General features: G+C 48.9%; 1 protein-coding gene across 2 annotated transcripts in view; it reads right to left on the reverse strand.

Annotated features, from left to right (window-relative positions):
* The window catches only part of Cdc42bpb (CDC42 binding protein kinase beta), a 95,831-nt gene extending 85,777 nt beyond the window's left edge, over window positions 1-10,054 (reverse strand). For both annotated transcript variants that reach the window (XM_005343569.2, XM_013345945.2), the window contains exon 1: window positions 9,534-10,054. In XM_005343569.2, the coding sequence (XP_005343626.1) occupies window positions 9,534-9,708 (175 nt within the window). In that variant the 5' untranslated portion in view covers window positions 9,709-10,054. The remainder of the gene's footprint in view (window positions 1-9,533) is intronic.
* Window positions 10,055-13,189: the final 3,135 nt, after the last annotated feature.

The following is a 13,189-nucleotide window of genomic DNA, read 5'->3' on the forward strand; positions in this document are numbered from 1 at the left end:
ATCATATGCCAACACCAGCTTCCCATAAAAGTCTTAACTATGACTAGAAAGCTATTTTAACAGATTGGAGAGGTGGCTCAGCCACTAAACGCTAGGCTCACAACTCAAAAAACAATAAATATATTTTAATATTTAAAACATTCCAAAATAATATTCAACTCTAAGAGAAACCACCTAGAATATGTTTAAATTCCAAAAAGTAAAACATTACAGTAGTACAAGTGGGAAAACATACTTTTTATGGGGTATTAACTTGTACTATTTAAACTTATGTAGCCATGAGTTCACAGTATTTTCATAATTTAAAAAATAAAGCAGAGCCTGCAAGATGATTCAGTGGTAAAGGGGCCTGTTACTAAGTCTGAGGACCTGTGTTCCCATGACCTGTATGGTGAAAGGAGAACCAACTCAGGCAAGCTGTCCTGACTTCACAGGCACACCAATGCATGTTGAGTGGCCACACACACGCAAAATAAGTAAGTAAAGGTAGACACAACGAAAGGAAACTACAGTCCCAGTCTTGGAAGGCTGAGACAGAAAGATCATTTCTGTCTTCAACAAAGCAAGTCCACATTCTCTTTCTCGCCACAAAAATAAATACACAAATAAATAAACAACCCTTTTGACAACGGTAGTTGCTGAATGCAGCTTCTGTAACCTATGTTCCAATACTGCTGATATTTGGGATGACGCAGTCCTAAACCACAAACTGGTAACTGGACCACTGGTGGGGACCTTCTGCCAACTTTTAAAGCTAGGGCAGAGTGAGGAAGACCTGAAGAGGAATGAAAGAAACAACAACAACCCTGCTGACACAACAGACTGAATTCAGACACACCACTAACACTCACTATGCTCTTCACTGGGAGAGCCAGATCAGGACTAAATGGTAGTCATATGATACAGACAGACAGAGGGACAATACCCAACAACCAGAGAGAACCCATTGCTGTTCTGTGCAACACCACTGCAGATCATGGTCACCTAACTCACAGTTACTTCAGTTTTGTTTTGCTGTCTATAGGGGAAGGCTCCCCATGTAGCTCAGGTGGCCTCAATTCATGCCTCAGCCACACCCTGCTACCATTACTTTAAAAAATATATTTGTTGTTGTTATCATTATTATGGTTTTTCAAGACAGTGTTTCTCTTGTGTAGCCCTGGCTGTCCTGGAACTAGCTCTGTTGATCAGGCTAGCTCCAAACTCGCAGAGATCCTCCTGCCTCTGCTAGCCATCAAGTATCCCCATCATCAGCCTCCTATCCTCCAATTTCTGTCTCTCAGCTCTGATAGTAGAGATGTGTACCACCCTATCTAGCTTCAAAGAAAAGAAAATAAAAGAGAGAAAGGAAGAAAGTAAAGAAGAAAAAAAAAGAGAGCGAGAAAGGGCACCCTTGAGCCCCCTTGTCTTCCTGGCCACCAGAGGAAGCAGGAACTGCCAGACCCCCTTTTGAGACTTTCAGCACAGCCTGGTGTCCCTCCATCCTTCATCCCTCTTAGCTGCCCCCCTCAATCTCAGTCTTCCAATGCAAGTCTGACTCCCTTACATCCATTTCCTCCTTTTACTCAATCTGGGTCCCTTTCAGGAAAATGAATTACCATAAAAACTGAAACAGCAATGTATCCAAATCAAAGGGCAGAGTAAGCACAAGACTCCAAGGCCCTGCACACACAGTACACCCTTCACCTACAGTCAGAAGACTCCATCCACAGCTATATACATGTGTAGGGTACACACAGTACACCCTTCACCTACAGTCAGAAGACTCCACCCCATCAGAATATGCAAGTTTCATAGAGCCTCAGAGACAAGCCAAGCCTCTGGAGAACAGGAATTCTGTTCTGTCACCAATGTAGTACTGGCAATCCTGGGTCCTTCATAATATTTTGTGGAGATGGGGATATAGTTCATTGGTGCAGTGTCTGTCTAATATGCATAAGGCCCCAACCCTGAAAAAAATAACCATGGGATGAGAAATGAGAAGTAACAGCAGCCTGACAGTGCGCATGCAGCTCTGGGGGAGCTGACTGACAAGTGGACTCTAGAAGAGCTGCAAACCTGAAACCCGTGTCTGTGCTTGAGAGGCAGTGTGGGGCGATCACCAGGTACCACCACAGAGCTGAGCAGCAATGGCAGAAAGCAGGACTGGCATCGGCCTGTAGAAGTAGCTGTTCCTCAGTCTGCCCTACCCACCACCCTCCTCCACTTCACCTTTCCAGGCTACCACAGTTACTTCCCACTTTGCTACCAGACAGAGATGGAAGCTTCTCTCTGAGGAAACTTTCAAGACAAAGAGAAACTTACGTTAGCAAATTACCAAGTTCTGGCGCTGTCAATCACACTGACAGGGTCACATCCTTTTTATTCATTTATTTGTTTGTTTAGATTTTATTGGACTGGGTATGGTGACACATGACTTTAATCCCAGTACTCAGGAGGCAGAAGCAGGCAGATCTCTGAGTTTGAAGCCAGCCTGTTCTGCACAGTGAGTTCCAGGACAGCCAAGGCTGTTATACATGGGAACTCCCCCCGAGAGGGTGCTTATATGCGTCTGTATGAGTACATGCCACAAAGTGTACTGATGTTCACACAGAAAATAACGTCAGATCCCTTGGAGCTGGAGTTACAGGCACTTGTGAGTCACCCTACATAGATGATGGGAACCAGACCGGAGTCTTCTAGAATAGGATGTGCTCTCTACATTGAGCATCTCTCCAGCCTCCACATCCTGTCTCTGAAAGATGAGGCATAAGGCTTCAAGTCTGTCAGTGATATGGAGTTCTAATCAGACCATATGTAAGTACAGACAGACCATCTAAACCAGAAGATGTGGGGAAAGAGCCTCTCCAAAGACCAAAGCAAGGACAGGAAAACAGAAACCTGGAGACAACTCCTGAAACTAGAGAGTATGTGACCTCAGAGCTGTGGGGGAAGAAACCAGTTCATGGGCAGTCTGGGCAACACTGTGAGACCTGTCTTAGGAAGGGAGGGAGGGAGGAGGGAAGAATGGGGATGGAGAGGGCTCAGAGGGTAAAGTGCAGCTGAGCAAGCACGAGGACCTGTGTTCACATCCCAGCACCCATGGAAAAACTGGCATGACACAGACTGTAACCCCAGCACTGGGGAGCAGAGAACTCACTGGCCAACTAGTCGAGCAGTTTGAGAGCTCCAGGTTCAGTAAACAGACTGTTGTGGTGGTGATATCTTGTTTGTGCTATAACAAATAAAGCTTGTCTGAAGATCAGAGTGCAGAGCTAGCCACTAGTTAGCCAGAGAGGCCAGGCAGGGGTGGTGCACGCCTTTAATCCCAGCATTTGGGAGGCAGAGGTGGAGGGATCTCTGTGAGTTAAAGGCCACCCTGGGCTACACGTGAAATTGATCCAGTCTAAAAGAGAAACAGAGCCTGGCAGTGGTGGCTCACACCTTTAATTCCAGTACTTGGGAGTCACACACCTTTAATCCCAGCACTAGAGAGGTGGAGACAGGGAGGGACACGGCTGCATAGAGAGGAATATAAATCGGGAGGAGATAGGAGCTAACTGTATTCAGTCCGAAGATTTCATAGAGGTAAGAACTAGTGTCTGGCTGCTCTGTTTCTCTGATCTTTCAGCTTTTGCCCACTAATATCTAACTCCGGGCTTTTATTATTAAGACCAACTAGAAAATGCACTACAGACTGTTTCAAAAAATACAGTAGAGTACAATAGAAAAAGACACCCAATGTTGATCTGTGGCCTCTACACAGGAACATGCTCACATACACACAGAACACACACACACACATACATCACACAAAGAGAAACAAGAATGAAAAAAGAAAATGTGCAACAAATGTGTACAAAGTCAACAAAAAACTTAAAAATGTTTAGAAGATATTACCTTCATGAAGCAAAAACAAGGTGTTTAAAAAGAACAAGAACACCTAGTAAATAAAATAAAAACCTAGTATGAAATTAAGGTCTGTTGACTGAAACTCAAGCAAAAGGGCAGATAATTCACTCCAATCACATAAAAAAAAACTTCCCTGTCTTAGTAAAGATGCTCTATTAACCCTACTCTCTATAGGTTAGCTGTGACAGTGCTCACCTATGGTAAGAACAGCAACACAGAACATCAACGTAAGCCAAGTTATGCAGCAGTGTTTGGAAAGGGAGACAGAAGGCAAAGCCTATCTCCAGGGCAGCAGAGGAGAGGGATGCAGGAGTCATGAGACACTGGAGCAGGCAGCGATGCCCAAAGGGAGGTTGGGAGCACTTCACAAGCATGTTGTGTGGGAGGAAGTAAGCCAGGGACTGCTAACTACACAGCCATGGACACCCAAGGGTTTTCCATAGTAACCCCCACCCTACTGCCTGAGATCTGGAAGGGCTGGCCACCACCTGACAGGCCCAAATCCTGACACTTTTTTTCTTTGTAGTGTGTATGGGTGTTTTGTGGGCATGTGTATTTGCACACCACACGTGGTGAAACCCTCAGAGGCCAGAAGAGGGCATCAGATCCTCTGGAACTGAACCCAGGTCCTCTGGGAAAGCAGTCAACGCTCTTAACCACTGAGCCATCTCATTGACCTCTTCAGCCCTGGTCACTCCTAAGAACAAGGTGTCCTACTAGTCCTGGACCATGACATCCGGTTTGACAAGCCAGTGAATGCAGTCTTGGCTCCATGTTTCTCAGTCTTCATCTCCTCAGCTGGCAGTCAAGTGTGATCCTATCTCATAAGCAGAAACAAGACAAAAGGAATCTGAGGCAGAGGCAGCAAAGGGGCTGCTGGTTTATGTTTCAATTCCACACCTCTACTTGGCTTTACATGAATGGACACTGACGAAGGTAAATTCAAATGTAAAGAGTGTCACTCCAGGGTGTTTTACCAGAAATGTTAACCTAACTTTTAAAACTAGGATTACACAGGTCTTTAAGTCCATTTTAAACTCACTGGGATTCAGACAATTTAACAAGGCAACATCATGAAGCATTGCAGGGAGTTTTTAGAGAAAAGTAAAGCCCTGAAAAGCAGGGGTTTTTAGAGACAGGATTTCTCTGTATAGCCCAGGCTGCCCTGGAACTCACTCTGTAGAGCAGGCTGGCCTTGAACTCACAGAGAGCCATCTGCTTCTGGATCTCCTTAGCCCGCTCTTGCCCAGTCGTCAGTTGATCAGACATCTCTGATGCCGAGATAGACAACCTGGACACCTGACTTCCCAACAAGAAGCAGGAGCCAGGAGAGCACCTGCCTGCCAGCCCTACAGGCTCAGTTCCGTGGCATCCTAGCTGAGATACTGCTGTCTGCTCACTTTACAGTCTGACTGCCCATGGCGTGGTGTGAGGAGGGACAAAGCAGGACAGGCCTGTTAATGTTTAAGTGTTCCCACTATCCCATCTCATGCCTTGAACCCAGGGTCGATATGCACTTCAAAGAGCTATTTATAAAAATCAAAATTATGCGAGCCTATCTTTTTATCATGAAGTTCTAACATTTCCCTCCAATTTGGAAGTTATTAAAAAGATGTTTCTGAAATCTCTTATTTTAAAAAGTATTTTCGCTGGGAGAAACAAACAAAAAAGACAGAAACATTGCAATTTTAGCCAGGCAGCGGTGGTATAAGCCTTTAATCCCAGCACTTGAGACAGGGGCAGGAGGATTTCTGAGTTCGAGGTCAGTCTGGTCTACAGAGGGGGTAGGACCGCCAGGACTACACAGAAAAACCCTGTCTTAGGAAAAAAACTTTCCTGTTCCACTGTGGTAGGGTATCTGTACACCGTGTGAAGATGTATCTACTGTGACTGCTGTTTTAGCAAGCTGAGTGGCAGTATCTAGGCAGGAGGTCTAGGCAGGACTTCTGAGCAGAGAGGGAGGGAGGGAGTAGGGCATACAGGATCAAAGGTAAAAAGCCAGGAGGCAAAACGTAAATTAATATCAATGGATTAAATCACGTTATAAGAGCCAGTTGCCATTTGGGAGCTGGCAGGACAGAGAAATCGCAGTTATCAGGTACCTGAGGCTTAGCACTATCAGGTCTTACTCACTAAACACGGTGGCCCTTGCCTGGTCATACTGGGCTGGGCACACAGCTCAATGAAGAAGAGAAAATAGGGTCACACTGCTGACGAGAAAACCATTAAGTGGGTTGGGTGAAGCGACTTAATGCAAAAGTGCCTGTCATCAAGCTTGGTGACCTGAGTTCCGCCCCCAGACTCTCACAGAGGAGCGAGTATGCCTGTCAGATGCTCTCTGACCTCCACACATGCACTATGGCACACAGCCCTGTGTGCACACAAGATAAAAACAATATTTTAATGGGGCTTGAGAAATGACTCAAAAGTTAAGAGCACTGGCTGCTCTTCTGGAGGATTAAGGTTTAACGCCCAGTAACCACAAGACAGCTCACAACTGTCTGTAAATCTAGTCCCAGGGTTCTGACACCCTCTTCTGGCCTCTGAGGGCACTGCATACATACAGTACATATACATTCATGCATGCCAAACACCCATACATTAAAACAAAGGGGTGGGTAATTAAAGACATAGAAAACTGCTCAGTGGGTGTGATGGCAAACACCTTTAACCCAGCACTCAAGAGGCAGAGGCAGGGGGATCTCTGAATTTGCCTGGTCTATGCAGAGAAACCCTGTCTTGAAAATCCAAAAGAAGAAAAAAAAAAACTACAAGGGACTAACTAACCAGAAGGATAAAAAGATTAGCTCTATTTATTAAGGCGTAGCACACAGCAAGAGAAGATGCCCGACAGGGAACTGGGGAGCCATAACTCTTGTCTCCTGGTCTATAAGCCACACAGAGGCCTGTGCAGTGAGGCAAGCTGGGATTCCAAACAACTGCTCTTTCAAACTCCACTCTGAACTATGAAAAACTACTCAGCACAGGAAAACACACTTTGATGTAACACAGAGGGAGCCGGCCGGCACACTGGGTGCTTGTATTTGTTACTATTTACCAGTGGAGACTTAAAAGTGTTTCATAGACTGCGCTTCAAACACTTTATTTACATGTTGAAGAAACACACATGAGAAGTACAGTATTTCCAACTTTTAATTATGGTCTGGAATTTCATAGAGGAAGGCAAGCAAACGATAGACATAATCAGAGGGAAGGTAAAGATGAACTCCCACAGTGAACGCTGCAGCAACGTACCCAATACAAACACAGTGGCGACGGACGGCCAAGAATAATCTTTACATTTTAAAAACTTTCTATTACTTTTATTTCCCAAATTTCCTCAAAGGTTTCCCTTAAGTTTCTTAAGGGCTGAGTCACCCATTTCCCTTCCCAATCTCAAGAATCCTATCTACTCGTCACTGGGTACTCGGCAGGACTGGTGTGGTGGGGAAAAGACTGGCTCTCTGCCTTTTCAATGCTGTCAGAGACTTTGAAACAGGCAGAATGAAGAACCCTAAATCTCAACAAGCTTGATGCTTCCTGAACTGAAGCCCCTCCACTGTGACATTAGGGTACCTACCAGAATTCTAGAACAGTCTTTTTAGGAAGGTCATTCTTTGCTTTGTCACCAACACACCTACCTAGACAATGCCTGCACAGGTGTTTTTCCTGTGACACACCACTTCAACGTTACAACAGTGCACACAGCTACATACAGAAGAGCACAGGCACTCTAAACTGTGTTACTACTTCACTAAAATTCTACCTTGTATCTAACAGACCATTCTGTTCTATGACTTGTTGTTTGTTGTTATGGGACAGTCTCTTTTAGATAGCCCACATTGGCTTCAAACTCACAATGTAGCTAAGGCTGACCTTCAAGTCCCCATCTTCCTGTCTCTACCTCCCAAATGCTGGGATTACAGGTGTGTCACCCGGTTTGCTCTTAATTAAAAGCTTACACCACTGCAGGAACTGAGCTAAGAGGATCATTTATTTGTAATCACAATTTCCAAGGGCCAAAACACAATTTCAAAACTATGCTTACACTATAGTATACAACTTCTGTTTAGATTTGGAAAGGTCAGATCTTACAAAATCTGCCCTCTTCACACGCTGAGAAGAGCTTCCTCCCGGGAAGTCTGGAGTACCGAGTGGTGAGCACCCACTTTCCGGCCCATCCCTACCACGTACTGTGCACGGCCCAGGCCAGAGGACACCTGGACCACACCCCACTGGGAAATGAGCCTTCCCTTCACTGTCTCCTCTCATTGCTCACTCACAGGCCATGCACCAGCTGAACCTGACTGCGGACTTGACTGGATTTCAAGACCCAGTGCTCAGAAAAGAATGAAAAATCCAATGTTGAGAAGTCTCAGATTGCAGCAAGCACTAAAGACCTCACTTTCAGAGCAACTCTCAAGTCAGTTCATTATCCAACTGGAAATCATGTCACTGATAAAGGTCCCCGGAAAGCCAGTATTCCCAGCTAAGGGCTCAGCCCTCTAAGTAACCAAGAGCAGAGGCCCCACACAACAAAGCCCCAGAGTGTCCTGAGGCAGGGGCCCTCCTCCAGCTGCTCTCAATGCAGCAACATCTGAACGGCAGCCGGACAGAAAATAGTCCCATAAAGACTACTGTGACTCCAGCTCTGAATTAAACTCTAGATCCAGTCACCACTGAGAGAGTAGGAGTCCTCCATGTGGAACGCATTCGTTTCCTCGTGTAAATATCAGCTTTATCAGTCCCAAAGATTAGAAATGACTGGTCCAAACTGCACAGTCCTAGCCCAGTGACGAAAGCAACCCGAGGGGAAAATTTGCAGTTTGACCCCAACCTAAGCCTCATTTCCTCCTGCTCAGTCAGTCCTTGTGAGGGAACTGGGGGTCTCTGGGGATATAAATGTAAGGGAGGTATGAAGCAAGTGCTTCACCTTACACTCTAACCTGTCTGGGAAATTCCCATCCATAAATAACTTACACAAACATTCGTCCCAATGAAGCACAATAGGTTATAGGACCTACGATTACTGCATTCACCGGATACCAAGGTCAGATGAAGAAAAGTTAAGTGACAGTTCCAGTTGCCCACCCCCTCCAATATCACAAGAGGCTGCTACGATTATAATTCGGGAGTGGGAGAATATCTACTTGCTCTTGCATGGTGTATTTAAAATAAAGCTTTTAACATTAAAATTCGCTTGGGGGTGCTAAAGAAAGGGGGATGCCCAGGCCCTGGACATCAAGGGGATGTGGACAGGCTGTCACCTGGGTGGAGCCCTCGAAGCTGGGCTGCCTGGCGAAGCATTTGGAAGGCCCACCGGGCGGGGGCGGGAGTGGAGGAGATGCAAAAGGCAGAGGGGCTGCCCTCCCACCCGGCAGAGCAAAGGGCTGGAGGGGTAACTCCAGGCCCGACTATGGACCCCGAAGGCTAGTCCCGGGCGGAGGCAGGGCGGATGTCCCAGGGAGCGCTGCAGGAAATGATATCCAGACTCGGAGGGTGGGTCTAGGAAGCGGCCAGGGCGACGGCCGGGAGTGGGGGGAGTGCGAACGGAGGATGTGGCTCCGGAGCGCAGGACTAGGGAGGCCCGGCGCGGGTACGAGGAGCGAGAGGCGCGGAGGGGCGAGTGGCACCTTACTCACCCCACTCGAGGAACTCCGCCACATACTTGTCGCGGCGCAGCGCCGAGTGGCTGCACTCGGTGTAGAGGCACACCAGCACGTCCAGCAGCGTCTCCACGCTCAGGGCGCTCTCATTGCGCCACGGCCCGTCCAGGAGCAGCTGCTCCAGCTTCTTGAGCCGCACCTTGGCCGACATGGTGCCGCGCGGCCCGCTCCCCACGCGCCGGCCTCTCGCCGCCCGTGCGCCCCGGCGTCAGGGCCAGCACTCCCCGGCCCAGTGGCCGCGCGCCCCGGCGTCCAGTAGCCGCAAAGTCCTTGTCGTCGCAGCCGGGCCTAGGCAGACATCTTGGGCTCTGTCCCGGCGGCACCGAGTCTGGGGCACCGGGCCCCGCGGGTCCATGGGCCGATCTCCTCCCCTAGGCGCCGCCCGCACGCCCGCACGCCGTCCCCGCCCTCAGTCGCCTGGCCGCGCCCTCGCGCGCGCCGTCGCCGACCTGGACCGCGGCGGAGCCGAACACAGCAGAAACCCGGCCGGCGCCCGAGCCCCGACCTCAGCCCGGCCGGCCGCCCAGCCCGCGACCTGCAAGCCAACCAGGGCGCGGCCAGCGCCGCGCAACCAACCACCGCGGGGCCGCCAGCCGCCGCGCTGACCTCAGCGCGACGCCCCGCCCTCAGCCCGCGGCTCTTTGGGCCTCGCGGTTCGCCGTAGGAACGGTGTGGGGCGGGGTGCCGAGTGAAAAACCGAGATTGCGGGTGGCGCACGCGCAGAGGAGCCCGGGCGGGGCGCCGAGCCGCGCGATCTGTGTCCGGGGTCCCGTAGTTCGGCTCCGTTCCCGGGACTCCGGGACCGACCATTGTGGTCTAGCGGGGCATCTGTCTGGCGCGACCCCAGGAGCAGCTCTGCTAGGTCTCGGTTGTCGCGTCCGAGCTCGTCCGAGCTGTAGCCCGACCGAACCCTGTGCCCGAATGCGCTCGCCAGACGCGGGCGGGGCACCTGCCGGAAGGCTCCGGGGTCCGCTGGACGCGCGCTCCCCGGCCCCCGGGCACGCGCCCCTGGGGATGCGCAGTACCCTGCCTCGACTCTTGAGATTCTACCCCCTGACTGATTAGGGTGTCGGCCTGGTGCGCTGAGAATTTTGTCTCCAGGCGAGACGCCGCCTTTAGTGGACTCGGCGGATATCCCTTACGACAAATCCCGGGTCTCCGCAGAGGATCCCTTTGTGGACCCCAGGGTTGCTTCAACAGAGTGAGGGCTTGTGGTTCTACGGGGGCAGGTGGGGTTTCGAAGCCGGAAGCTGAGTGGAGCCTGAGGCAAAACGCTAGGTGGAAAGACGGCCGCCGAACGTCGACTCCAGCGCAGGAAGCGACTGAAGGGTCCCTGGAGCCTTCTGAGCTGCTGGAAATGATGTATGGCTTAGCTGGGGTCACACAAGCACACATGTGTGTGTATCTAGCCTTGGTTTTTAAAACGCAGACAAAATGGCCCAGTATAGTAGGTTGGGTAGAGCGACTCCTCATCAGAGCGTTATCGCAAGGGAATCTATACACATAGCATATTCACGAGTTACTGCATATATTTGATGCCCAGTTTTTAGAATTTTAAAAGAAAAGCCAAGAGGATCGCACTACCCCAAACCAGACTCTGAGTACTGTTTGTAAGACAAAGGTCCAAAATAGTGTGACCAGACAACTGAATTCCTTTCCTGGCAGAACCGATGCTTCCTCTTTGTCCCATAAGTGACCCCATGAGAGCGCGTCTTCTCTGACTGTCTCTGTCAGCCTTCCAAACCCTAGCACTGGAGTCCCTGAGCCCACTCTCGGTTGCTTGCCTCTATTTAATCCCTCCAGGTTAGAACTTCGTACCTGCCCACCCCCACCCCAACCCTGCCCGTGCCATTCAGCAGTGCCTCTCCCGGTACCTCTGCTGTGTCTGTTTATCCAAGATTTGCTTCCACACTGCCTTTTAGGCCGCCTTACAGCCCTGAGACAGATCCACCCCGGGTGACTCTGTAGGCTTCCTCTGAACTTGAAACAGTGGGTCCGTATGGAGCTGGCTCACTAGCCTGGGGCCAAAAGTAAAATAACTAAACAGTTATTTGTGTTCCTCAGTTTCCTCGAATGTAAAAAGGAGTATCTCCTATGCATCTCAGAGAGTTTGGAAGGGGCTTTGTGAGTAACAAACACCCAAGGAGCACTTTCACACTGCCCTGTCATTGACTTTGGTGGCTGCTATTGGGGCATCAGGGTTAATAGTTTAGAAAACAGAAAGTTTGTGGCCAGCTGATGGGTGAAACAGCCTTGGGTACTGGCTTTTGGCCCTCGATGCAGGAAGCCTAGCTATATTGTCTCTGACAATCATGAGAACACACAGTAAACTGTGTGGACTCGCCAATGTATTTCTGAGCTTTTAGACCAAACCACACATCTCAAAATGTACACAACAAGCAAAGACTTGGTTCAGAGTGAGAGAAAGGTTTCCAAGCATTTCCCTTGATAATCTACATAGGCAGTCTGGAGGATTGACTCTGAGACCTTGAGAATTCCACATCCACGCAGATGATGTCTAAACAAACAAGGGTGGATCTGTGCCAGTGAAACTTTATTTCCAGAAGCCGGTTTGCGGGGCTAAGTTTGCTGACTCTTGCTTCATAATACCAGCTTTGACAGTGGGATTCCAGGCCCAGAGACAACGTCTGTTTGGGAAGAAGAATCTGACTACAGGCAACTAAGTTTCCTTTTCTCTGTAAATCAGTGTGAGAAAGGGACTTGTAGTTTGAACCTGAAAGTATCCTTTCAGATCACAAAGAACAGGAGATAACCCCAAAGAGAAAAGAACAAATAACAGGAACAATGGACTATACAGGAAGCGAACACAAAGAATCAATAGACAGAATTTGCTTGATCTAACTCGTGTTTAAAAAAAAAAATTAAAAACCCTCCCAAACTTCTGCTTCCAGGTAAGATGGAATGGGCCATAGAGGTTCGGGCCTTAATTCCAACACTGGGGAGACGGAGGCAAGAAAATGACTGGGAGCTCTAGGCCAGCTAGCACTGAGAGCGAGACCCTATCTCAAGCAGTCCGGGGGAAGGGAGACGTGGTTAATTGGTGGAGTGTTTGCTTAGCATGTGCCAGTTCCAGGGTTCTGTCCAGGGTACTGTGTGTGACCAGACATAGTGGAACATGCCTGCAATCCCATAATCCCAGCATTCTAGAGGTGAAGGCAAGGCAATAGGACCAGAAGTTCAGGGTCCTCCTTGGCTACATCGAGTTCAAAGACAGAATATGTGAGACTCTGTCTTAAAAATCCAAGGGATCGGGGCTGGAGAGATGGCTCAGAGGTTAAGAGCATTGCCTGCTTTTCCAAAGGTCCTGAGTTCAATTCCCAGCAACCTCATGGTGGCTCACAACCATCTATAATGAGATCTGGTGCCCTCCTCTGGTGTGTGGGCATACATGGAGGCAGAATGTTGTATACATAATAAATAAATAAATCTAAAAAAAATTCAAGGGGTGTCAGAAATCAGAATTATTCTTTTACGTAAGAAAAATATAGATAGGATACATGACATAAGGAATCCTGTGACCATGAAAAACAGGTGTCTTTCTACAGATAGCTGTGATCCCTGTCCCTGAGATATGATTGGCCAGAGATGAATGTTCTGAACCATCCAGGAGA

Source organism: Microtus ochrogaster, chromosome 1 (assembly GCF_000317375.1).
Source record: "Microtus ochrogaster isolate Prairie Vole_2 chromosome 1, MicOch1.0, whole genome shotgun sequence".
In the NCBI taxonomy this organism is placed as follows: Eukaryota; Metazoa; Chordata; class Mammalia; order Rodentia; family Cricetidae; genus Microtus; species Microtus ochrogaster.